This window comes from Prionailurus bengalensis, chromosome C1, assembly GCF_016509475.1.
Source record: "Prionailurus bengalensis isolate Pbe53 chromosome C1, Fcat_Pben_1.1_paternal_pri, whole genome shotgun sequence".
Classification (NCBI taxonomy): Eukaryota; Metazoa; Chordata; class Mammalia; order Carnivora; family Felidae; genus Prionailurus; species Prionailurus bengalensis.
The window spans coordinates 160,837,042-160,864,706 of NC_057345.1; the positions used below are offsets into that span (position 1 = coordinate 160,837,042).

The 27,665-nt window shown below is 36.2% G+C and overlaps 1 protein-coding gene and 1 non-coding gene across 3 annotated transcripts in view; one reads left to right on the top strand and one right to left on the bottom strand.

The window, feature by feature from the left end:
- Window positions 1-27,665, bottom strand: part of METTL8 (methyltransferase 8, methylcytidine) — a 93,557-nt gene that overhangs the window by 34,397 nt on the left and 31,495 nt on the right. For both annotated transcript variants that reach the window (XM_043577022.1, XM_043577023.1), the window contains exon 2: window positions 11,463-11,617. In XM_043577022.1, coding sequence (XP_043432957.1) covers window positions 11,463-11,605 — 143 coding nt within the window. In that variant the 5' untranslated portion in view covers window positions 11,606-11,617. The remainder of the gene's footprint in view (window positions 1-11,462; window positions 11,618-27,665) is intronic.
- Window positions 19,718-19,826, top strand: LOC122482382. The gene has a single exon (XR_006297166.1). It is a non-coding gene; the product is annotated as a small nucleolar RNA U13 (small nucleolar RNA).

The following is a 27,665-nucleotide window of genomic DNA, read 5'->3' on the forward strand; positions in this document are numbered from 1 at the left end:
CTGCTGAATGTGGTGCCACTATTATAATTTTTAATAATCAGATATAAACTAAAGTACCCAGTATAAGCTATATGAATAGAATGCTCTTCTGTCTTTGTTACTTGTTGGTATATAAAAGCCTCATCATAAGACAAAATTTAAAGACAAATTTAACAAATTTATTAGGTGACTGGTGAATTAAAAATAAAATATTCTAGGTAAAAAGGAAGAAATGGAGGGTATTAGTTTCAGCTTAAACTTATATTAATAATCCTTAATTCCATGACAAAATCATATGTATTGCAGTTATCATTATAATGATAATGGAAAATTTTAAAGAGAAAAAGTCTTTCCTTTCATTTAAATATCCCAACAGATTAATAGTTCTTAAGTTCCCTTCCTGTATTTGTATATATACATATACACAAACATTTTTCTATAAAGCTAAAAAAATCTTCATAATTATGACTTAAAATTGCTGAATAGGACTTGTAATTTTGGCCATGACAGAGTACGTAGTAATGGGCTTACCCTTCTACCATAAACAATGATAAAACTGGATAAAATATATGAAGGAATTGTTTTTAGGCACTGTGTTACACCTCAGACAGTGCAAGACTGTGATCCCTAAGAGAAGAGAAACACAAAAGGTCAGTCCCCACATTCACCCTGGCCTTCTGTCTAGGTCATGTTCTAGACTATAGTACAGAGGTACAGCCCATCAGAGAGTGGCTGTCTTACTGAGTGGCACTTTTGTAAGCTGAGAAGGCAGAGATCAGGGTTCAGAGTTCCTGAGGTGGTGCAACTTTGTGCAGCAGAATAATGAAGAGAAGGCTGGACAGAAGGGTAGGCTCCTGAAATCTGCAAGAGAGTTCTCCTAGTGTTTAATTAGTTCTGGCTATTCACCAACAGGACAGACTCCACAGGTCCTGATGGATTCTGGAGGTGAAGGCAGAGAAAAAAAAAAAAAAAAAACCTGACTGGACATAGGCAGTGCAGTACTCAGAGTTATTGGAATTTTGGCTAAGCCAGAGTGGAAAGACCACTCTGAACACCTTCATTATTCAGTTAAGACCCTAGAAATGCCATGCGATAGGAATAAGACCCAAACTGGATTCAGGACAATATCAAAACAGTCTCACCCTAACAACACTTAAAATTAAATCTCACCTGGGGTGCCTGGGTGGCTCAGTCGGTTAACTGTCTGACTTCGGTTCAGGTCATGATCTCACGGTTCATGGGTTCAAGCCTATGCTGATGGCTCAAAGCCTGGGGCCTGCTTCGGATTCTGTGTGTGTGTCTCTCTCTCTGCCCCTCCCCCGCTCATGTTCTGTTTCTCTCTCTCTCTCCTTCAAAAATAATTAAATATTTAAAAAAAATTTTTTTTAAGTTAAATCTTACCCGACCAGAGAGATTTGGCAGTAATTCAACCACTTGCCAGAAAAAAAAATCCAACACCTTTAAAGTTAGAAATAATCCAGATTCCATAAAAGATATCATCTGCAATGTCCACTACACAATCAAAACTATTTGCATTTGAACAATCAGGAAAATGTGATCCCTAATCAAGAGAAAAGGCAGCCAATAAATGCTGACTAAGAAGACTCAAATGTCAGAATTAGTACACAAGAATTTAAAATAGCTTTTGAAAAAGGTTCAAAGGTTTAGAGGAAAAGATGGACTGAATTGATGAATAGATGGGGATACCTCAGCAAAGAAATGGAAACCATTAAACGGAAATTCTTGATCTTAACCCATATACAATATCTGAAATGAAAAACTCACTGGTTAGGCTTAACAGCTAATGGACACTACAAGAAGAAAACATCAGTGAACTTAAAGACTTACAGGTATGGAAATTATTCAAACTGAGAACACAGGGAAAAAATTGGGGAAAAAAAGGTGCAAGTCTTCATAATCTATGGTATAATACAAATTGGGTCTAAGAAACACACAAGTTGAAGTCCCAGTGATAGAAGAGACAGAGTGAATAGGAAAAAAAACCTGAAGAAATACTGTCTAAAGTTTTTCCAAATTTGATTAAAAACAAACAAACAAACAAATAGTAACCAATAGTAAATCCAGGAAGCAAAGCAAACCCCAGGCATGTTAAATACACAGAAAAATTCTAAAAAACAAAGGTAAAAAGAAATCTTTAAAAAAATTATAGAGAGGGGAAAAGCACTGCAAACATCAGCTGACTTCTCATTGGAAACAATGGAGGCCAGAACACAAATGAACATCTTTAAAGTACGGAAAGAAAAATCTCTGTCAACCTAGAATTCTACATGCAGTGAAAATATCTTTCAAAATTTAAAAATAAAAACATTTTCAGATAAACAAAATTTAAGAGAATTTGTTACTAGCAGAATCTATAATATAAGAAATGTTAAAGTTCTTCAGGCTCAAGGAAAATGGTACTAGATAGAGACACAGAGCCACAGAGTAGAATACAGAGATGAGAAGTGATAAATATGTGGGTAACTATAAGACAATTTTTTCATACTTTGTCTTAATTTCCTAACAAAATTACTAACTGTATGTAGCAAAAATAATAACAATGAATCATAGAGCTTATAACATACAGAAGTAAACCAAACAGCAACAATATAACAACAAGTTGAATACATAAGTAGAATCATATTACTGTAATCTTTTTAACATTTTATATTATGTGGTACAATATTAATTCTAAGTAAACTGTATCAAATCAAGGAAGCACCTTAAGATAATGACAGTAACACTGTAATCTCTAGGACTATAGTTATCAAAGTGTTGCCCACCGTGTCAGGTGGTTCACTAAGTCAAAACTATATAATACTGCTATTTGCCTTTTTCACTGATTGATGTTTACACTGATAGTATAAAAAACAATGGTAGGTAAAAGTGCAGCTGCCCTAATATGAAACAAGACAGTGGTACCAAAATGTGCGAGTAGTTGTTGATTCTACACCACCATCCAGTGGGTGGTAAAGAATTCACCAGGTTTTGTTCTAAAAAACAGAATTCACTGGAGAATGTGTTTGATAAAGCAATAAAAACTATTTTATAAAATATTGACCCTTGGGTATACATATGTTTAACATTCTATGTGACAAAATGGGAGGTATACATAAAGCATTTCTGCATTGTGAAGTACGACGACTGACTTATAGAAAAGAATTTGTATGGTTGTTTATGTTGTGAACTGAATTATCTGCTTTTTTGTTTTCAGGGAATCCTATTTTTAGTTGAAGATGCAACTATAGACAAACTTAGTTATTCAGACTTGGGTATCTGACATATCTTAAAAGTAAATGAAATGTGCTTCCACTTTAAGGAAAACAAATGATAATATTTGCTGCCAAAGATAAATTTTGTGTTTTGAAACAAAAATTAGGATTTTGCAAAAGTTGTGTCCACCCATGAATTTGATAGCTTTCCAATCAATACTTCGAGATCTTACTGATGAGAAAGTGGTGATATTACAAAAGCAATTCTTAAATGTTGTATAATGAAATGTGTCAACATTTGAAAGATTTACATAAAACAGAGAATCAAACTACTCAAAATTATCCATGCATAATGTTATAAAATGATGCAGAAATAAAATATCCAAAGTGTAAAATGTATCAATGAATTATAACTAATATGGTTTCATATTCCGTATTGTAGCTAAGAAACTACCATTGCTGAGATTTAGTATAATATCAGGAAAAATACCTACAATTATTTTTAAATGCTATGTGAAAACTCCTCTCTTTTACTAGCACATATCTGTGTGTGGCCAAATTCTCTTCATATAATTCAACTGAAACAACATATCACAACAGATGGAATGAAGAAGCAGATATGAGAATCTAGCTTTTTCCATTAAACCAGACATTAAAGAGACTTCCAAACATTTAAAATAATGCCGTTCTTTTGGGGGAACAAATAGATATTTTCATTAAAATATGTAATTTATATAACATGTAATGGATTGTTGTTGTTTTAAAATGAATTAAATATTTTTAATGGCTCAGTTTTAATTTCTAACATGGAAAACATCACTACATATAATTCACATGAATAAAAAGTTCTTTTAGTGTCCTCAAAAGGTTAGAGTCTAAAGAGGTTCTGAGATGAAAATGTTTGAAACTATTTTCTAGAATAGTATCTAAAAAATAATGTGAAGATGTATAGCCAAAAAGCTAGTAGAGGAAATAAAAGAACAAATGACACAAATAAAAAAAGGAAGATAATTAAACACATTATATTAACTTACAATGCTAACCAGAATCGAGTGTTATCTTAAATTTTTCTCTCCTTTTCTTTTTTGATACTATTTTAATAGATATAAAAAGGTACCTTATTGTTTAATGTGTATTTCTTTTACTCTTGTGTATTTCCTCATATGCTCACATGGACTTCCTCCTGGATCAACTCTCTATGTCTACTGCCCATTTATCTGTAGAGCAAAAACCTTAATGCTTTTTTAACAATGTAACAAAGATTCTATGTGTTCTATATGTTAACTTTGATATATGGTAGTGAAAAGTCATTTAAATTTTCTGTGTCTCTCAGTTTGTGTATTAGTAAAATAAGAGCAATAATTCTCAAAACAATATATAATTAAGATTAACTACTTCGGAATTATAATTATCCTAATTCGTCAAATCTAAGACAGTTATTTTCTGTACCGGTAAGAAAGGAAAAAAAACACTCCAATTATAATTGTAAGATGTCATCAGTTGTAAGAAATATCATGATTTCAGAGATGTTAATCAGTGAAACAAATGTGAGCCTCAGATGGATGAAAAACAATTATTACAGGTATATCAGCTAATAATTTAACTAATTTCAATTAAATCTTTTCTACTATTGACACTAACTTATACTTATGACTCCTGGCTGCCCACTTGTCTTTTTGGCTATAGTTAAGTATTTCCGTTGATTATTTTTATTAGTAAATCTGTTTCTTCCTTAGGAATGAATGACTTACAAAAGACACACAGAAAGAAGTGATGCCTTCCCACTTCTGCATATTCTGCATATTCTCTATTCCATTAAATAGAGGTCACAGCTGCTGGAAGAAGCTAATACCCACTTCCATCATTAGACATTTATTGAGAACCTGTATCTTTCAAGCACTGAAATGTGAATTGGAGACATAAAGATGAAAAAGATTTGGTAGAACTCAAAATTTTAATAAGATGAGTTCTAATCAGCTATTAAAGAATAAAGAATTTATCAGGTAGAAAGTAAGATGGGAATAGGTGTATGGAGGGCATTCTTTTAAAATTGCAACAGTAATTAATGCATATAAAATATAAAGTTTAATCTCTACATCTCATCCTCATGCCCATTCCTGAGATAAACAGTATGATGTAGACATTTCCAGACTTTTCTGTGTATATAAAAACAAAGATATATATACACATATAGCACATGCACAAGAATTCCTTACTAAAATGAGACCTGCGATACTTTTCTGCAACTTGCTCTTTTTGTTGTTGATATCTCTTAATATCACCATACATAGATCTCTCTTTTTTTTAAGTAGGTTTTATGCCCAGTGCAGAGCCCAGTGTGGGACTTGAACTCATGACCGTGGGATTAAGACCTGAGCCGATGACAAGAGTCGGATGCTTAACTGACTGAGCCACCCAGGCACCCCAGATCTCTCTTATTTTTATTAACTACGACATTATTTTCCAATGTATGGATATAACTATATTTTAATGGGTTTATTGAAGTATAAATGACATATGGTAAACTGCACGTATTTAAAGCGTACAATTTGAGAAGTTCCGACATATGTTGGCACTCAGGAAACAATTGCCACAGTCAAGACAATGAATATGTCCATCACCCTCAAAAGTTTCCTTGTGTACCTTTAAAATTCCTCTTTTCCAGCCCTCCCCTTCTCATCACCACCCCCAATTTCACTGACAACCACTGATCTGCTGTCTGTCTCTATATATTAGTTTGCATTTTCTGGTGTATCACTAAGAATACAATATATACTCTTCATTTTTAGCTTCTTTCACTCAGCATAATTATTTTGAAATTCATCCATATTGTTATGTTTATCAGTATCTCATTCCTTTTTATTACTGAGTAGTATTCCATTATATATATATATATATTATATATATTATACATATATTATATATATATATAATACACAATTTGTCCATTTACTTACTCATGGACATTTGGGTTGTTTCCAAATTTGGCTACTACAAATAAAGCTGCTATGAATAATCATGTATAAGTATTTGTACGGACATATGCATTCTTTTCTCTTGGGTAAATATCTAGGAATTGAATGGCTGAATCATATTACAGGTTTATGTTTAGTTTTTTAAGAAACTGCTAAGCTGTTTTCCAAAGTGGTTATACCATTTTATATTCCCACCAGTAGTATATGAAAGTTCCAGTTCCTTTATATCCTCTCTAATATTCAGTACAGGATTTTGAATTTTAGTTATTCTAATAAGTTTGTAGTAGTATCTCATTGTGTCTTTAGCTTTTTTTTTTTTTTTTGAAAGCTTTTTATTATTTATTTATTTATTTTTAAAGTAATCTCTACATCCAACATGGGGCTCAAACTCATGATAGGAAGATCAAAAATCACATGCTCTACTGACTGAGCCAGCCATACGCCCCTCATTGTTAACTTTAATTTTCACTTTCCTAATGACTAATGATGCTGATCATCTTTTCATGTGCTTATTATCCATGTATCTTCTTTTTTTAATCTGTGAGTCTTCTTTGGTGGAGTATCTGTTCAAATATTTTGTCCATTTTTATTGGGCTCTTGTTGAATTTTGGGAGCTTTTTATATATTCTTATCATGAGCTTTGTTTACTGAATTTTGAGAGCTTGTAAAAAGCTCTCATGAGTCTTTTATCTACAATGAAAATGAGCAAATTATTGATACATGCAACAACATGGATAAATCTCAAAAGTAATTATGCTTAGTGAAAGAAGCCAGGCAAAAAAGAGAATACATATTGTGATTTCCTTTAAATACTGGAAAATGCAAACGAATCAATAATGCTTGCTATGTTCTTTCTCCCTCTTTCTGTCTTTCTGTTTTTCTGCAGATAAATTCTCTTGACACCCAACCTTACTCAGAGACCTCTTTATCTTTCTCTGTAAATTCCCAGTTTGAAGGCTCAGCGTTATAGATTGTATCCACTTTCCTATATTTTGAGGGTCTTAGAATTGAGCGAGATGGAGGAAACTCCACTGGGTAGTGGACAGCCTTTATGAGAGTGTGAAATCTGTTTTCTCTTCCCTCCCCTCCCCATGCCTCCTCTCTCTCTCTCTCTCTCTCTCTCTTTTTCTTTCTCCCTTCCTTTCCCCTTCCCTTCCCTTTCCTTTCATTAAGTCCTATGCTAGGTTTCACTCATCTAGTTAAGATGTGTCCTATTCCTAAAAGGGTTTCACTTGGGCTTGGGATAGTTCTCCCAATTCAGCATGGAACCCCAGAAAATGGTGAGCCTCAGGATTTTCCCTGCTCTGCTGAGACCTTAAATTCTGCTGCCATAGGCAAAACCATTTATTTTCAAGAGTTCTTTTTCAACCTTTACTGGGCTGCTAATGAGCATTAGTAATGATCTGCCAGCTGATCTTCTTTTCCTGGTACTGCTTCTGAGAGATGAAGGTGAGGTCAGGAACCACTCTGAGCCACATATGAATCTACAGTTTCTTTACTTGATCACTAATTTGCCACGTTTATGGACTTTTCTGGTTGCTATTGGTAGTTTTGCTTGCTTTTATTACTTTTTATTCATTTTGTTGAAGGAAGAATACTTTGTTTTTCAGATTCATTCCATCTTCTTTATCTGGAGAACTCAGGCTTCTTAGTGAAATGGGCTGGAGGGCAATTCTTTCTCAGGATATCAGAAACTGAATAAAAAGGCGTATATTTATATTTATTTTTTCCTCAAAAAATATTTGTAAAAAGTGGGTCACATATAGAGTAAATAGTACTTACTAACTAAATTAGAGGCTAAACAGAAAAATAAACTGTAGACAATTTTACATCTCTGAGAAAGAACTGACAGGTACAGTAGTTTTCTAAAAACATCTTTTAAAAATCAAAGTTCGGCAAGAGAGGAAACATTCTTAACTACAAAGGAGGAAATGAGGAAGTCAGAAATTTTGGACAGAACTTGGACTTGAAGGAAGGGGAAAGTAAACCAGTCTTCTGGTTTTCAGTTTAATTTACAAATCTTCTCTTTAAGCAAAAAACAAAAACAAAAACAAACAATAAAAACAAACAAAAACCAAAACCCCAAAAACAAACAAAAAAGCAACCACAGCAAAACAGGTACATGAGAAGATGATAGGAAGCAACTACTTTTACTTTCCTCTTTCTTTGGAGGAAATTATTTTTATTATTACAGTACGAATCCACCTTTGGAGAGAGTTCACTACAAGTATCCTGGCATGGGCTGCACAACCTTTTAGGGAGTATGCTGTGGAGAAGGACAGCTGTCGAGACTAGATTAAGGTTTTTCAAACTTCAATTAACAGAACCCTAAGAGGCCATGAGGCTTCTACAGTGAGGGAGGCACGGTGGGAGAGGAAAAGGGAGGTGGAGCTGTTGGTGCCTCAGGCCTCTACATGCTTCATTAAGACCAGGTTTGTTTTTACCGCTTAAATATTGGGATTCCATGATAAGACTTCACCAGGAAAAAAATTCCACTGCTAAAGAAAAGTTTGAAAACCACTGGACTGGATCAAAGATTCCTAAACCTGGCTGCTCAACAGAATTACTAAAAGAGCTTTTTCAAATTACAAATTCCTGGGCCATACCTCTAGACCTAGTGAAATAATAACTCCCCAAGGGATTCTTGTACTAGCCCACAATGCTTGAGAGGCATTGACCCAGAGGACCCTTGCTTCCCTGAGAGTCTATGACAAAACAGAACATAAATGGGTAGGCAGGAACCTTGGACAAAAGAGCTGGTGGTAGCAGATGGAAGAAGAGAACATAGACCGCTAAATCACGAGACTCTAATGAAGAATAAAAAGTTGGTAAACGAAGATCTTGCCTAGGACCAGAAGTTCCTGTGGAGGTTTAATTGCCTGGCAATGATCTCACAGCCTACTCCAACTGTCCACACTGGTAATGGCAGGCAAAGTAGTTTAATTCAGCAACTGTCCAAAAAAATATAATGTCAACCATAGGTGTAATTTAAAATTTTCTAGTAGCCATTTTTAAAAAAGCTAAAAGAGGGATGCCTGGGTGGTTTAGTCGGTTAAGTGTCTGACTTAATTTTGGCTCAGGTTGTGATCTCACGTTTCATGGGATCAAGTCCCATGTTGGGCTCTGTGCTGACAGCACGGAGCCTGCTTGGGATTCTCTCTCCTCCCCCCTTCTGCCCTCCCCATCCGCTACTCACACACATGTGCATGCACACACAAGATAAACAAACTTTAAAAAAAGCTAAAAGAAATAAAATTAATTTTAATAATATATTTTATTTAATTCAATATATCCAAAACAATATCATCTTAACATGTGGTTCAGTATAAAAAAAATTTTAATGATATATTTTACCTCTTCTTTTTGTACTTTCTTTTATTTTAATGTTTATTTATTTATTTCGAGAGAAAGTGTACATGAGCAGGGGAGGGGCAGAGACAGAGAGAGAGACAGAGAGAGAGACAGAGAGAGAGACAGAGAGAGACAGAGAGACAGAGAGAGAAGCCCAAGCAGGCTCCACACTATCAGTGCAGAGCCCGATGTGAGGCTTGAACTCACAAACTATGAGATCATGACCTGAGCCAAAATCATGACTCAGATGCTTAACTGACTCAGACACGCAGGTACCCCTGTACTGTTTTTTTCCTTCAGCTAAGACAGCAGAAGAGATGATTTATTGTACACATGTTACATTCAGCCACAAATGAAAACAGAATTATTTCTGAAAGTCACGGGTCCAGGGCAAAGGACCAAAAGGAACTGTTTTGGTATAATAAACAAGGTGGGTCGCTCAAAGGTGGTCCTTGTGATCAGATGGTGATGGACATTCTAGACCCATTGAATCAAGTTCTAGAAAGTTGGTATGCAGTTCAACAATTTGTAACAGCATCCCTGCCTCTGTCTTTCCTTATTTCTGCTCCTGTGGCTTCCATGGGCTCACAAGCTAGTGGTTTCTTTGGACCTCTACCTCATCTTCTTTTACACTTCAGCCTGAACATTTGCTTTTTCCTCCTCATGGTGCAGAAGTTTCCAAAAAGATGGCACTAAGGCTGAGAGAGCCCACACTAAGTCTTCAAAATGTTACAGCACATATCACTTGAGACTAATTAGGTTTCGAGTGCTCAATAACCACATCTGGCTAGTGGCCACACATTGTATAGTGTGGAACTAATTAATAACTTTCAGTTAGTCATCTTGGATCAAAACTTCAGAGTCAAATGCTTTCTTTTCCTTTACTCTGCAAAAGCATCAAGTTCTATTTATTCTTCCTTTGAGATCTCGCTTTCATTGGTCCTTTCCTGCTTCTAGTTCTACCTGCTGATCTATCTAGTTAGTATACTGTTAACCAAATAAATATACAATAGTTAATAGCCTATGTATGCTGCCATTTCTCTTTAGTGGCTCTTGAATGCCTTCTACTTCAGCTGTGAATTCCAGAACTCATGCAATCCTGCTCCCACCCCCATACCTGCTCTATATCATTCCAGCCTTATCATTTATAAATCTTCTAAGAGTCCTTATTTTAGGAAAACTATCCTGTTCACAGTCTCCTGAATATGTCTTATACTTTTAAATCTCTGTGTTTTATGACTTTTTACACACCTAGAATGCCCTTATTCCAGCTTTAACTATCTAAGTCATTACTTCACAAATATTTATGTGTCAGGGACTGTTCTAGGTACTGGAGACAGAATAAATAATCCTGATCTCAATTTCTCCACTTAAAGAAAGCTTCCTTTATGTATCAGTGATACATCAATAAAGCTGAAATTGGGGGGGGGGGGTGAATCTTCCAGCGTCAAAGGAAAAGTGGTTTTGCACTACTGAGTTATTCTTAGAAGACATACAGTGTATATGCCTTATAAGAACACACTGGGCCCTTACAATCTGCTGCTATGTACTGCATGTATTTTCTTCCTAGAAATATCTATCCTTCCAAACAGAGGCTGGATTTCCTAAAAGCACAGACTAGGGTCATACCAGTGTGTTCTCCCTGCTCAGTAAGCAGCAGGTGGTGAATATACAGTTTGCTGACTGACAAGTACTCAGGACCAGAGGTGAGCAGGAAGGGTCTGCAAGAACACCAAAGCTGAGGAAAGCACTTGGGAAGTCATTTTTCCAATTCCATTTGTGAAGAAATTCAGAATTGGCAACACTTAAGTTAGGATGAGTTACCCTGCCTTTGGACCTTAACAACACGGATCAAGTTTAAAAATCCTTTCTTGGCACTAAATGAAAATAATACCACTGTTAATGTTTAACAGGCATATATATTAGACCTTGAAACATAACTCACCACATGTTGTGTTCAAAAACTTTGGCTGGGTCAGTTAAAATCCTTGATCCCAGAGGGGCCGCTGGGTGATTACCACTTTGGTATCTATGTGGCACCTTTCTTATCCTTAGACAGGAAACAGAATTTCTCCAAATCACATTCATCCTAATCAGTACCTGTAAAGTTACAAATGATTAATGAGTCAATATGGATTACACAGTGTATTGTTTTATCTAAGAGCCAAAAACTATTCTAAAAGGTTTGGAATCTAAGACATGAAAACTGATCATTTTTAAATGAAAGATGGGTATGATAGCTTCTCTCCTGAAGTATTTTCAGGCCAAGAGAAGGAAAAAGAATATTTAGGGTTGTACCATTGGCTGGTATTCTTCATAAGTCATAGCCTTGACCAACTTTGCTTTGTTTGGTATTTGTTTATTTAATTTTTAGCACACAGCCAAAGCATATCAGCCCAGAATATGAATTCTGTGTATTAAAAGGTTTTTTTAAAGTGATTTTATTATTTTGTTTTGGGGATTCTAAGCAAACATATTTGTAGGGAATATTTCACAACCACTAGACCGAAAACCAAAGTATAGTAGTATCAGAATAAGAAAGCAAACCTACTAAATCTCCTTCCCTGGGCTGAGCTGAATAATATGAAATTTAGTCAAATAATAAGTAAATACTGTCGTAGTAGATGAGCCCAGCAATTCTTAATTATAACAACCCTGTATACATTTATTTGTAAGAATAGTCAGTAATACATTTGCAAAAATAGATTTCCCTGTACAAAACATAAATCATAGCTCAAGAGGAGAATCATCAGTTGGTTAGTCAATTCCATCTCCATTTCTGGAAGAATAATTTTAACATTAAAGAGTATGCCATCTTAATTATGTACTGGCAAATATGTTGGCTTACAATCTTTACAGAAAAGTATCAGAAAGAAGCTGTGAAGAGCTTACTTTTTATAATAAAAATCCATTGTTCTACTGCTCAGCATTTCACCCCGACTCAGTTGTTCACCAAAACATTCAGCCTAATGCTGTAAGCTGCCAGATAGAAAGAGATGCTAAAAGGTATGTGTACATAATACACATTAGAGACTATCTAAGGTACTATTATGTGTAAAAATGACGTGTATTATATATATCCTTTACCACCTTACTGAAAGGCAATGGATTTTGACTGTGATTTTCAAAATGAACTGCAGAATGTCAAAAACATCTCATTGTGCTTTTAAACATAAAATTCAAGATCTTCTTTTTGGAGGAAAAAGAAAGGCTTAGTTATACACCAAAAAGACTGTAATGGTTCCATTCAAATGTGACGAACAGTGATGAGAAATGAAACATTCAATAGCTACTGCAGATCTCCTGTTTCTTGTTTGTTTTTCCTTCTCTGCTAAATGCAAGCTCTTTGGTGGAGGTAAATGAAATTAAATGCTCTGCCTACCACTACCTTTCCTCTGATGTGCCTTTGTTCTTTTCTCCTGCCTGTGTTCCATGTAAGACTAACAAAACCCTACCTGCACAATTATTTTTAGAGCTCTCTTTCTGCACTGAATATTATTCATAAAATCTGTATGCTGAAGAGTAGAAACTGATTACACCTAGAAAGAGTGGCAATTCATGCTCAAAAGTGTAAAATGATGTAAACGTTTTCCACCCAGGAAAGCCAAATCAAAATGAAATTTCAATCTTCAAATAATCATGTAATACTTATCTATATCTATCTATATAAAAGAGGAAGACAGGGGAAAAAAGATATGAGTTTCTCTCACTATAAATGATCAAGAATCTCTATAGGCAGCTGTTTAGGCAGCTTGTTTTTCTAATTAACTACATAAACATCTTTACCTCATTTATTTATTATCTGTAACAGTTACACACAGCCTTGTATTGCTCTTTATCTTTCTTATTATATAAATATGATACACTTACATAATACAACATAGAAAAATACATAATAAAATTATATAAATGCCTTAACCAAATTGCAAGCTTCTAAGGGCAGCACCAAGCTGCTCATGAATTAACTGTTTGACTGACAATACAAAAATGATCCTTGTCTGACATAAATTTCATAAGAAGGAAACAACTTCATATCTTCCAGGCTGGCTCCTAAGCAGCATACAGCATGGAAGAAGGACATGACAGAAGAATGTGGCAGTATACAGACAGCTATCCAGTTACATTGATTACAGTGATTTAAAAGGGTGTGTCTTATGTTATAACTATCATGTTAGCTTAATGTCTACTAGGTCTTGGTTTCATTTTGTGATGGGAAAAGAAAAGATGGGCAAGGTAAACCCCAGACAGAATTCCGGTACAGAAAGCTGTACATGCGTGTACATAACAGAGCTTCAAAATACATGAAACTGCATGAATAAGCAGTATTTTTTTTAATGTTTATTTATTTATTTTGAATGCGAGCAGGGGAGGGGCAGAGACAGAGTGTAAGAGAGAAATGAGAGAAATGCAAGTAGTCTCCGCGCTGTCAGCGTGGAGCCTGACAGGGGCTCGAACTTATAAACTGTGAGATAATACCCTGAGAGGAAATCAAGAGTGGGATGCTTAACTGACTGAGCTACCCAGGTGCCCCAAGTAGTATTTTTATTTGAAATAAGACAAAGAAGTATAGCTAAAAATATTCCACTCACCCAAAAGAGGCAGGAAAGGAAGCACAGAGAAACTAAAAACAAAAGAGACAATTAGAAAACAAATACTAGGATGGCATATTTATCTTTTTAAATTTATTTTTATTTATTTTTTTGTTTTAGAGAAAGAGAGAGCATGCAAATGGGGGACACAAGCAGAGGGCGACAGAAAATCTTAAGCAGGCTCCATGGTCAATGCAGAGCCTGATGCAGGGCTTGATCCCATGACCCCGGGATCATGACCTGAACTGAAATCAAGAGTGTTATGCTTAACCGACTAAGACACCCAGGCACCTCTAGGATGGCATATTTAAACCCAACTATATCAACAGTTACATTAAATGTAAATGGATTCCCATTAAAAGACATGGATTGTCAATTTGTATGAAAAAGCAAGACTCAACCACATATTGTCTATAAGAAAAGCACTTTCAATATAAAAATACAACTAAATTAAAACAAAAGAGATACTGAGCAAATGCTGCATAAGAAAACTGGTGGAGCTATATTAATAGTGTTAAAAATAAAACCACAGACCCAAATGGCATCACTTAGGGTAAGGCCCCAAGTCAGTAAAATAAAACTTAATACCTAACCTAACTGTAGTTTTAACCCCCCAGAAATGTAACCTTTAATCAGTCAGCATGAGACTTTCCTTGTCAGCACTAGGGACTTTTATTGAGACACCCTTTCACTTCTCCTTAGGAGGGGAACCTTGCCTAAAACAATGGATTCTTTGCTAATAATTTCCTTTTTTCTGCTCCCTCTTTACCTTCAAAAACCTCTTCCTTTCTGTAGCCCTTCAGATCTCCTTTCTACCTGCTAGATGGGATGCTGCCTGATTTGTGAATTGGTTAATAAAGCCAACTGGATCTTTATAATTTATTCAGTTGAATTTTTGTTATTTAATAACAAAGTAGACTAACACACAAAAAAGAGTATTACAGATATAAAAAGGGACATTTAATAATGGTGAGCCAATTTATCAATACGTAAAATCCTAAATGTGCATGTACATAATAACGGAGCTTCAAAATACATGAAGCAAAAATGAACAAAACTTTTTAAAAGGATAAATTAACAAATTCACAGTAATTCTTCAAGATCTCGATACCCCTCTCCCAGTAATAAAAAGAACATTCAGAAACAAACTATAAAGAAATCAGTAAGTATATGGAAGAATTAACATTATCAACTTGACCTAAATGACACATAGAAAGAACACTATACCTAATAACTGAATGCACATTTTTTCTTTTTTTTTTCTTCCTTTCTTTTTTATTACAGTGTTTCTCCCCTTGCGGCTAATGATTTCCTCCTGCATGGAGTGCTCTTCCTCTTCCTCTTTGTCCTTTGCCCTATCTACTCTTGAGTCTTAATGGATCCCTTATAACCCTATCCCACCTTCTCTACAGCGTCATCCTGGGCCAGCCCAATAGGCAGAGACATCTTCCTCGTATGGTTGGGGGATCTACCAGGCTACACCACTCAGGAGGCATTAACTTGTTAACTTTTTGTGTGTATTTGCATGATTTGACCATCTAGATTTTGATGTTTTGAGGGTAAGGATTCTGTTTTATTTTATTTGTATTTTTTAAAGACTGATTATTATTTTTATTATAATGATTTTTAATTCAAATCCAAGTTAGTTAACAGATAGTGTAATAATAATTTCAGAATAGAATTTAGTGATTCATCGCTTACATATAACACCCAGTGCTCATCCCAACAAGTGTCTTCCTTAATGCCCCTCACCCCTTCCCAATACCCCTCAAGCAACCCTCAGTTTGCTCTCTATATTTAAGAGCCTTTTATGGTTTGTCTCCCTCTCTGTTTTTATATTATTTTTGCTTCCCTTCCCCTATGTTCATCTATTTTTTTCCCCAATGTTTATTTACTTCTGAGAGAAAGAGAGACAGAGGCGTGAGCAGGGGAAGGGCAGAGAGAGGGAGACACAGAATCTGAAGCAGGCTCCAGGCTCTGAGCTGTCAGCACAGAGCCTGATGCGGGGCTCAAACTCACAGACCGTGAGATCATGACCTGAGCTGAAGTCAGATGCTTAACCAGCTGAGCCACCCAGGCGCCCCATCTGTTTTGTTTCTTAAATTTTACATATGAGTGAAATCATGTATTTGTCTTTCTCTGATTGACTTCTTTCACTTAGTGTAATACACTAGTTCTTTCCATGTTGTTGCAAATGGCAAGATTTCATTATTTTTGATCACCAAGTAATATTCCATCATAAATATATACCTCATCTTCTTTATCCATTCATCACTAGATGGAAATTTGGGATCTTTCCATACTTTGGCTATTGTCAATAGTGCTATTAACATTGGGGTGCATGTGCCCCTTTGAAACAGCACTCCTGTATCCTTCAGATAAATACCTAGTAGTGCAATTGCTGGGTTGCAGAGTAGTTCTATTTTTAATTTTTTGAGGAACCCCCACACTGTTTTCCAGAGTGGCTGCACCAGTTTGCATTCCCACCAGCAGTGCAAAAGGGTTCCCCTTTCTCCACATCCTTGCCAACATCTGATGTTGCCTGAGTTGTTAATTTTAGCCATTCTGACTGGTGTGAGGTGGTATCTCATTGTGGTTTTGATTGGTGATTTCCCTGATGATGAGTGATGTTGATGTTGAGCATCTTTTCATGTGTCTATTAGCCATCTGGATGTCTTCTTTGGAAAAGTGTCTATTCATGTCTTTTGCCCATTTCTTCACTGGATTATTTGTTTTTTGGGGGTGTTGATTTTGATAAGTTCTTTATAGATTTTGGATAGTAACCCTTTATCTGATATGTCATTTGCAAATATCTTCTCCCATTCCATTGATTGCCTTTTAGTTTTGCTGATTTTTTTTTCCTTTGCTGTGCAGAAACCTTTTATCTTGATGAGGTCCCAATGGTTCATTTTTGCTTTTGTTTCCCTTGCCTCCAGAGGCATGTCAAGTAAGAAGTTGCTGCGGCCGAAGTCAAAGAGGTTGTTGTCTGTTTTCTCTAGGATTTTGATGGTTTCCTGTTTTACATTTAGGTCTTTCATCCATTTTGAGTTTATTTTTGTGTATGGTGTAAGAAGGTGGTCCAGGTTCATTCTTCTGCATGCCGCTGTCCTTTTCCCAGCACCACTTGCTGAAGAGACTTTTTTCCACTGGATATTCTTTCCTGCTTTGTCAAAGATTAGCTGGCCATAGATTTGTGGGTCCATTTCTGGGTTCTCTATTCTATTCCAATGATCTATTTGTCTGTTTTTGTGCCAGTACCATACTGTCTTGATAATTACAGCTTTGTAATATAGTTTGAAGTCTGGAATTGTGATGCCTCCAGCTTTGGTTTTCTTTTTCAACATTACTTTGGCTATTTCTTTGGCTTTTCTGGTTCCATACAAATTGTAGGATTGTTTGTTCTAGCTCTGTGAAGAATGCTGGTGTTATTTTCATCAAGATTGCAGTGAATATGTAGATTGCTTTGGGTAGTATTGACATTGTAACAGTATTTGTTCTTCCAATCCATGAACGTGGAATGTTTTTCTTTCCATTTTTTTGTGTCTTCAATCTCTTTCATAAGTTTTCTATTGTTTTCAGTATATAGATTTTTCACCTCTTTGGTTAGGTTTATTCCTAGGTGTTTTATGGTTTTTGGTGAAATTGTTAATGGGATAGATTCCTTGATTTCTCTTCTGCTGCTTCATTATTGGTATATAGAAATGCAACCAACTTTTGAACATTGATTTTATATCTTGTGAATTTGCTGAATTCATGTATCAATTCTAGCAGGGATTTTTGGCGGAGTCTTTTGGGTTTTCTACATCGAGTACATGTTATCTGTGAAGCGTGAACATTTGACTTCCTCCTTACTGATTTGGATGCCTCTAATTTCTTTGTGTCGTCTGATTGATGAGGCTACGACTTCTAACACCATGTTGAAAACAGTGGTGAGAGTGGACATCCTTGTCATGTTCCTGTCGTTAGGAGGAAAGCTCTCAGTTTTTCCCCATTATATCAGTGGTGGGCTTTTCATATTTTGCTTTTATGATCTTGAGGTATGACTCTTCTATCCCTACTCAAATCCCTACTCTATCCCTCAAAAAGAAGGTTTTTAAGAAACCTTTTGTCAAATGCCTTTCAACGTCTATTAAGAGGATCATGTGGTTTTTATCCTTTCTTTTATTAATGTGATGTATCACACTGATTGATTTGCGGATATTGAACCAGCCATGCATCCCAGGAATAAAACCCACTTGATCATGGTGAATAATTCTTTTAATGTATTGTTGGATCTGGTTTGCTACTATCTTGTTGAGAATTTTTGTGAATGCACATTTTTGTGAATGTGCATTGGCAAATATCTTCCAAGGCAGACCATGTATGCCATTCTACAAGATAAGTCTCAGTAAATTCCAAAGTATTAAAATCATACAGAGTATGCTTTCTGGCCATTAACAATGTTTAATGTTAATATTTCTGATGAATTGATTCATTAATAAATATTCCTCCTGAGTTTTGGTAATAGTTATTTTCTTGAAGTCTACTTTGTCTAATATTAATATAATCCTACCAGCTGTCTTATGCAGTGTTTCATATGTTTTATATATATATATATATATATATATACATACACACACACACACACACACACACATTCTAAATGCATTTGTGTGTTTACATTTAAAGTGCATATTGTTGGTTCTTGCTTTTTTAATCCAAACTTTAAGGGGTAAGTAAGATATCTAGAAATTTTCCCAAATACTTAGAAATTAAGCAACACACATCTAAACAACATATAGGTCAAGGATTTACATGAGTTAGTAAATCTTAAGGTAAATTAGAAAATATGTTGAACTAAATAACAATGAAATGTTAAAATATCAAAATTTATAGGATGTACCTATGTTTAGAGGAAAATTGATAGTTTTAAATGCTTCCATTAGAAAAAAAGAAAGATCTCAAATCAATGATCCAGTTTCAATCTTAAGAAGCTAGAAAAATAGTAAATGGGATGCAAAGTAAGTGGAAAGAATGAAACAACAGAAACTAAAAGCAGAAATGGGGGCACCTTGGTGGTTGAGTGTCTGACTTCAGCTCAGGTCATGATCTCACAGTTCCTGAGTTCGAGCCCTACATAGCAGCTCTGCTGACAGCTGGGAGCTGGGAGCCTGCTTTGGATTCTGTGTCTCCCTCTCTCTCTGCCCTTCCTTTGCCTGCATTATACCTCTCTCTCTCTCTCAAAAATAAATAAAACATTGGGGCGCCTGGATGGCTCAGTCAGTTAAGTGTCTGACTTCGGCTCAGGTCATGATCTCAGGGTTTGTGGGTTTGAGACCCAGTGGCGTTGGCTCTGCACTGACAGCTCAGAGCCTGGAGTCTGCCTCCGATTCTGTCTCCCTCTCTCTCTGCCCCTCCCCTGCTTGTGCTCTCTCCTCTCTCTCAAAAATAAATACTTGAAACAAACACACAAATATTTAAAAAAATAAGGGCAGAAATCAATAAAACAGAAAATGGACCAAACAGGGAAAATCAAAGTCAAAGCTGATTCTTTGAAAAGATTAATAAGACTGATAAGCTTCTGGCAAGACTAATCTCCAACACTTGTGTCTCAAAAAATGCAAATTTCTGGATCCTTTTGTAGTTCTTAAGTGTAAGGATTGGGTGTTCATGCTGTTGTGTTGTGTGACATGTGCTTCCCTCAAACCTTGTTATGACCGCAGCACATTATTCATCTAATGTGAAAAAAAAAATGAAAAAATCCCCACAAATTTCCAATAACAGGAATAAAATAGGAGGCATCACCACAGACCCTATAGGCATTTAAAAGCTAATAATGAAGTATTACAAAAAATTATATTCCATTTATTAGATGAGATAAATGCCATCAAAACCACAATTTAGCAATAACTTACCAAGACAGCACAAGAAAAAAATTCAAATAGCCCTAAATTTATTAAATAAATTTAATTTGTAATTAAAAGCAAAACAAACATCATACCCATTAGGATGGCTATTATTTTTAAAAAAAAGGATGTGGAGAAACCAGAACCTTTGTGCATTGGTGGTGGGAATATATAATGGTGCAGATGCTGTGGAAAACAGTATGGCAATTCCTCAAAATATCAAACACGGTATTACTGTGCAATCCAGCAATTCTACCTCTGGATGTATATCCAAAGTAAGTGCAAGAAAGGACCTGAAGAGATATTTGTACATCATGTTTATAGCAACATTACTCATAATAGACAAAAGGTGGAAAAAAACCTGAGTGTCTACCAAAAGATGAATGGATAAACAAAATAACATATACATAAAATGGAATATTATTCAGTTTAAAAAGAAGGGAATTTCAATGCATGCTGCAACATGGATGAGCCTTGAAGAAATTATGCTAAGTAAAATAAGCCAATCATAAAAGGACAAATGTAGTATCATTCCTCTTACATTTAAGTTCCTAGAATAGTTAAAAATTCATAGAGGCAGAAAGTAGAATGGTGGTGGGCTACCAGGATGAGAGAATGGGAAGTTAAGTGTTTAATGGGTATATAGCTTCAGTTGGGGAAAAAGCTCTAGAGATGGATAGTTGTGATATCTGCACAACAACGTGAATATACTTGATGTCACTGAACTGTACACTTGAAAAAGATTAAAATGGGGAGCACCTGGGCAGCTCAAATCAGTGAACATCCAACTCTTGATTTCAGCTCAGGTCATGATCTCACAGTTTGTGGGATTGAGCCCCACTTGGGACTCTCTCTGCCCCACCCCACTTGCACACATGTCCGTGTGCACGCTGTCTGTCAAAACGAATAAACTGAAAAAAAGATTCAAATGTATGTTAAATTTTATATATATTTTACCACGATAAAAAACAAAAAACCTGCCTACAAAGAAAACTGCAAGCTCCAATGGCTTCACTAGTGAATATCAAACACTTAAGGAAGAAATAACAAAATCTTACACCGAGTCTTTCAGAAAATAGAGGAGAGAACACTTATCATTTTGTTTTATGAGGCCAGCATAACTCTGATAAGTAGAACAATTGTATATTTGAATTGTTTGAATATTGGCTACATTGTTACAATGCAGCTTTTCTCACAGACTTCACGCTTCTCATTGTAGTTTCAAGTTATCAAGTGTTTGTCAGAAATAAAACTTGAGGGTATCTAAAAGGGAGAAGCCTAAGTAAGAGTTTTTTAGACGTGTTTTAGTGTGCTTTAATTGCTAAGGCTGATATTTAGTTTGAGTTCCTTTAGTTCAGAGAAGAGAAAAATGAAGGTAACAAAAATCTTCACAAATCCTTGTTTGGTGTTTAGAAAGTTTTTGTTTATTGTTGGAAGCACCTGAAAGAGTTTTGTGGTCTTCACCCTTCATTTAACTTAGCTCAAACCAATTCTGCCATATCAAATTCTAGTCCATAAAATCATACGGTATTTTTTTTACTTTTTACTTTACTTTCTTTTACTTACTTTGCCTATAGGCTCCTACTTGCAGCTCACCATCCCATAGTGGTTCTTCCTATCGAGTCTTGTCAAGGTCAAAATGAAACAGAATGAGCATGACTTCAGGGCCATGGCCCTCTGAGATTTCAATGCCACGACTCAGTCATGAGTATTTAATTGGCTAAAGAAATCACTAAGGAACAGATCCAAAAAGGACCTGAAGCTCAGATAAATATCAGAGTGATATCAGAATTTATCAGAGTAAATATCAGAATTTTATTATCTATAACATTATACTTTTTAGTTGTAAGTACACAGAGGTACGCCATGAAATGCTGACAGACTTTCTGCCAGCTTAGATACAGCTAAGTGTGGACCTATTTTAGAATGCAAGGAAAAGCACAAATGTACAAAATGCCTCAGGTTCCACATACAGTATGACAAGCCAAGGAGAAGATGGTTTTAATACCACTCTGCTGGGCTCATCACTTGTGCATAGCAAAAGAAGAAGCCTTGGTATAGAAGGAAGATCTCTGCCCTACCTCCGATTTTGGCAAAAGGTTTTGCTTTCTACTAAAATGGAGCCCTTTTCACAACGACTCACCCATCTGTTTTACCATACCAGCAAACTATACCATATTCTACCAGAATATGTAAGATGTACAAGGGTATTTCATGTTACAAACATGAAAAAGTGTTTCTTAAATAACTGCAAATTTAATTTTTATAGAATAATAGTTTTAAGTACTTTTTAAGTAAAAAGGATAACTTCAGTTGAAGGAAACACTCCATACTAAATTTTGAAAACTGAAAAAAATATTTGAGGAAGTAAAAGCACTGATCCCAATTTATCTTTCATGTAAATCTCAACTAATAAAAAAGTTAAGTATTTGCCACGTGTGAGACCCTATTCCAAGCACTTTACATGTATTATCTTATTTAACCTCTATTTCCCTATCACAGGGCATTATTTTTATACCCACATCATAAAGGAAAAACCCATACAGGATGACATAAAACTAACATGCTTAATGGTCACCCAACCTATAATTGATGAGGCTTTAATTTGAACTCAAGCAGTCTAACTGGAGAGTCCACGCTCTACTTTCATTGTGTGTTGTTTTTACATCTTTGTTATTCACATACATATAAATCACCCGTTTGCCTTCTACTTTTGTACATCACACCTGCAAGCAAGAAGGATTATAGCATTGATTCTCCAGTCTTTACTGGGGTTGCTAATTTGCTCTAACTGATTTAAGGAGGCCCAGAATTCCTTCTCCTCCTTCATTTTTTGCAATTCTGTTTCTTCTCTTGGGCCTTAATTAAATAGCAAGCAATTCCAGCGGGAGACACTAGTCCCCAGATTTAGGAAAGCATCGTTACACTTTTGCCAATACTCAAATCTCAAGATGCAGGCAAAGAGCTCTTGTATCACCTAAATAATGTAACATTTTAATACCCATTTTATTCTCTCTGGTCTTCCACTTTTACACAGCTGAGGGTTAGAGGCGAAGGAGGACCTTACTTGCCTTCTATCTAAGCTTGATCCTAAGATTGCTGTCTCACATCTCAATACTACCAGAAAAGCACCAAAGAACTAGAGCAAATAGTACTGCTGTTTGTGTGAATCTGTAACAGTTATCCTTGGAGCATTCAGCTGGCTCTGAGCAAAAACTATTTGTTAGGCTCCCCAAGAATGATTCCCAGTTGTCTCAGCTAACTGAAATCACAGGAAAAGAAACTGCTGTTAATCATACACTAAATGCCTGCCCTCCACTTAAAAGTTAACTCCCCTTTGATGTTTCCTGGGTTCTGAGCATCTTAAAAGATAAATTAGCGAGACATTTGTGTTTTTACCTTTGTCACTGTTTAGCTTTTCTTCTCAGTTGGGAAGCTGGTACAAAGGTTTCATTCAGAGGAACAAACATCATCTAGATAAAACTGCACTAACATTACCTGAGAGGCTAGCATTAATGAGAGCAAATTAAAGTGCTATTGTTGTACTGTTTTTGGATAGTGAAAGCCGACAGGTAAGAAACACTTAAGTATCAACTACACTGCAGTGAAAACTAAAGCTTCAATTAACCCTGGCAATTTCTAAGAACTCCAAGGGTGACCATCTGTGAGGCAAACAGCTCAGAAAACTTATACATCTTGTTTTAATCTTTCTATGGATGATTATAATTTCAGGGTATAAATAAGGCTATTAGCAAGAACAGAACAACAACAATAATTACAGTAAGTATTTGCAGATCACTTTGATCACACTATGACATCAGTCACTTTGCAGCTTCAAAATGGAAATCTCATGCTCAGTGTTTGCTCACTATGACTGCCCTTAAAGGGGGCCACACCATGTACTCACGAGGGTCTACTGGGACTCACAAGTTCTTTCAGGGATTTCATGTCAGCCCATCTTAAAGGAGTCTCAATCCTAAACATCTGAAGGATATACCATTCTACTTACACTGGAAGTTGTTTCCCAAATCATTATGCTGGACCAGAATGAAATCTGTTTTAACTCATTCACCTGGCATTTCACATTTGTGTGCACTATAGTAACCTCTGGAGCCATTAATTAGATTTGGTGGGCTGAGAAAGGGTACTAAGTTACATGCATACTTTATGTGCTATCAGTCTCGACAAGTGCTAGTAAAAAATGCACATGGATGAGATTGATGTAGTTCATCTGTTAACGAGACTTCTGCTTTTTGTTCATGGCAAAGGTCTCTAACCCTAGGCATAGCAGATGGCAGAAGGTACTTGTACACATATGCAGGATTTACCCAGTCACATTTTGGACTAATGTATCAATAACGCTCCCCTGTTACAAAATGGAATATTATAAAAACTTTATATCATAAATGGATGTTAGGTATAAAAAGCCTGAAGTACAGAATCAGTGAATAAAGGTGTCCAAATGAATGTATTTCTATAATTTCAAAATAACATGGAATTTAGGTAAGCAGAAGCTATAGCACTGTGTAAATTCTACTTTAAAGAACTACAACTAGTTATAACTTGCAAAAAAAACAAGGCAAACTGCACCATGGACTATCAGGGAAAATTCTAACTGCAAAACCACAGAAGGCGTAACAGAAAAGGGGCCAAAGAATAAAAAGTAGAATTCACATGAATGGTACAATTTCTACATGAGGAAAGACAAGATGAAGGTCTCCAGAGAGGAATATTGAATTGTCTAGGATTATAGAGTGGATGGCCAGAGGATGTTAGATTCTACAAAAGATGAACCTGTGCTTTCTACCTGTGCTCCCACTTGGATCACTCATGTTTTTTTCTTGTATGGAAGAGCCTTCTTGGACTGGTTTTCTGTCCTTAGGCCTTTTATCCAATAAGAAACAGATCCCTGATTTCCTTGTGGTCTTGTGATTACTTGGAGCATCTGTGATTATTCCAACATCTTGTTCTTACTCAAAAGATTAGTCTTCCTAAAAACTCACTTTTCCAGCTTCTCTTACAGCTAGAGGAGACAAGACACCAAGTTCTAGCTGACAGAAACCTGTTAAGGAGCTAATGTCGTTGCTTTCCTACAGAGGAAAAGGGGGCAGAGGATATCCATCTGGCACAATCTCACCCTACCTCTTTCCTGAACTTAGATTCAATGCTATGTACAAAGGAGGAAAAGGATCTGATTCTTGATGGCAACCCTGAACAGGTAAACCAATGTTAGTTACCACCTTCCCTCTGGACTTCTTGCTAGGTAAGAAAATAAGTCCTTATATATTTTAGCCACTATTAGGTTTTCTGTTATTTTTTAATCCAAGAGGATTCTAAGATACAATATCCACTACTGTTAAGTCCTGGTAATCCAGGGACAAATCCATTTGGTTTCTGAGCTTAAGGATCTTACCATCCAGTGAAGAAGAATGAGATGCAAACAAGGAGTCCTGACGCATGTGTGGTAAAAGTGGGTACGAGGTGCTATTAGAGCAGAGAAGAATGAATGATTAAAGGCTATTGGTAGTGGCCAGGAAAGTTTCTGGGTGGAGGCAAAATCTGTGCTGGGTCTAGAAGAATGAGTGGCAATATTCCAAGGAGATAAGGATAAAAGCCAGGACATTTCAGGCAGAGGGACTGGCACAATTAAAGACAAAAAAGTGTGAAAGCATATGGTACATTCAGGAAATAAAAATTAATTTGGAAAAAGATGCTAATAAGGTAACTCTGAAAATGAATTAGTCTTTAAAACTAAAGGCAAGAAGTATAATAAGCACTGTAATCCAGCTGAAAAAGGGTTAACAATTCTGAAAGCACTATAAAAACACATTGGATTTGAACAATTCAGAAAAAAATAGTAGATGGTGGGAACCAGGTTTCTCACTGGGAATAGAAGGTTACAAACAAAGGGAAGAAGCTTGGAATGATACATGTGGTAATGGATTAGAAATGGAATCATCAGTATGAACTCATGTAGAGCTTTATATAAATACAGATGTCATATATAGAAATATTTGTAGATATGTATATACATGTTAGCAAGTTAGAGTATATACATATATTTCCTTACTCTGCTGGCTGAGAAGGCCTAGAAGTAACCACATCCCAGTAGCAACAAGCACATGAAGCACCCAGATCTTGGTTTCTAATACTATTCTCTAATAAAAGGAACTACTGCTCCTTGGAGAAATGACTGATGCTAGGACTGGGGCAAGGAATATACAAGATGAGTTTGGAGCATCTAGTAAGTGCCAGAAAGTAAGGAAGTGCTCAAAAATAAAATACAACAAACAAACCCCCAAACCCCACAATGAAAGAGGTATGTTAAAGGGACATGTGAGCCAACTGAAAGAGCTCCTAATGGGGCCAAAGCTGAAACACTATGAGCAACAAAATAGTTTGGGTTATAACCCCCAAATAAAATAAATATCCATATGTCCATATGGATATAAATGATTGATTAAATAAATAAATGAAGGAAAGGAGACAAATTTCCCATGCAGAAGAATTCCAAATAACTTATGTAGATACTCCATCCTCAAGGGGGTAGACCATAACTTCTCATTCCTTAAGTGCAGGCTGCACAGAGTGACTTCCTTCTAAAGAGTACAGTATGGAGGGGCACCTGGGTGGCTCAGTTGGGTAAGCGTCCGACTTCAGCTCAGGTCAGGATCTCGAGGTTCCCAAGTTTGAGCCCCATGTCGGGCTCTGTGCTGACAGCTCAGAGCCCGGAGCCTGCTTTGGATCCTGTGTCTCCCTCTCTCTCTGCCCCCTCTCCCACTCACGCTCTGTCTCTCTCTCAAAAATAAATAAAACTATTTTTTAAAAAAAGAGTACAGTATGGAAAGGGGGAGAAAGTTAACTTTGAAGTAGCGAAACTTGACAAACACTAACTCAGGTAATCAAAGTTAACATCAACAGTGATGTCATGTTGATGGTATGTATTCTTTTTTTAATGTTTATTTTGAGAGAGGAAGAGAGAGAGAGAGAGAGAGAGAGAGAGAGAGAGAGAGAGGGAGGGAGAATGAGTGGGGAGAGGCAGAGAGAGAGAGGGAGAGAGAGAATCCCAAGTAAGCTCCATGCTGTTAGCACAGAGCCTGACTTGGGGCTCAGTTCCACAAACCACGAAATCATGACCTGAGCCAGAATCAAGAGTCAGACACTGAACTGACTGAGCCACCTAGGTGTGCCGATAGTATGTATTCTTGACGCGATGTAATGAGAATGGCACTTTGCCTCTGTGTTCTTCTTCTTCCCCCCAAACCCATAACCCCAGTCTAATCGTAAGAAAAACATCAGACAAACCTCATTTGAGGAACATTCTTTAAAATACCTGATAGTACTCTTCAAAACCATCAAGGTTATCAAAAAAAACAAGGTAATCTGAAGGGTGCCTGGGTGGTTTAGTTGGTTAAGCATTGGACTCTTGATTTTGGCTCAGGTCATGATCTCATGGTTTGTGGGATTGAGCCCTGTGTTGGGCTTTGCACTGGCAGAGCCCGTTTAGGATTCTCTCTTTTCCTCTCTGCCCTTCCCCTGCTCATGCTCTATTTCTCTCCCAAAGTAAACATTAAAAAAAAAAACAAAAACAAACAAAACAGTTAATCTCAGAAACTGTAAGGGCCAAGAGGAACCTAAGGAGACATGACAACTAAATGCAATGTGGTGTCCTGA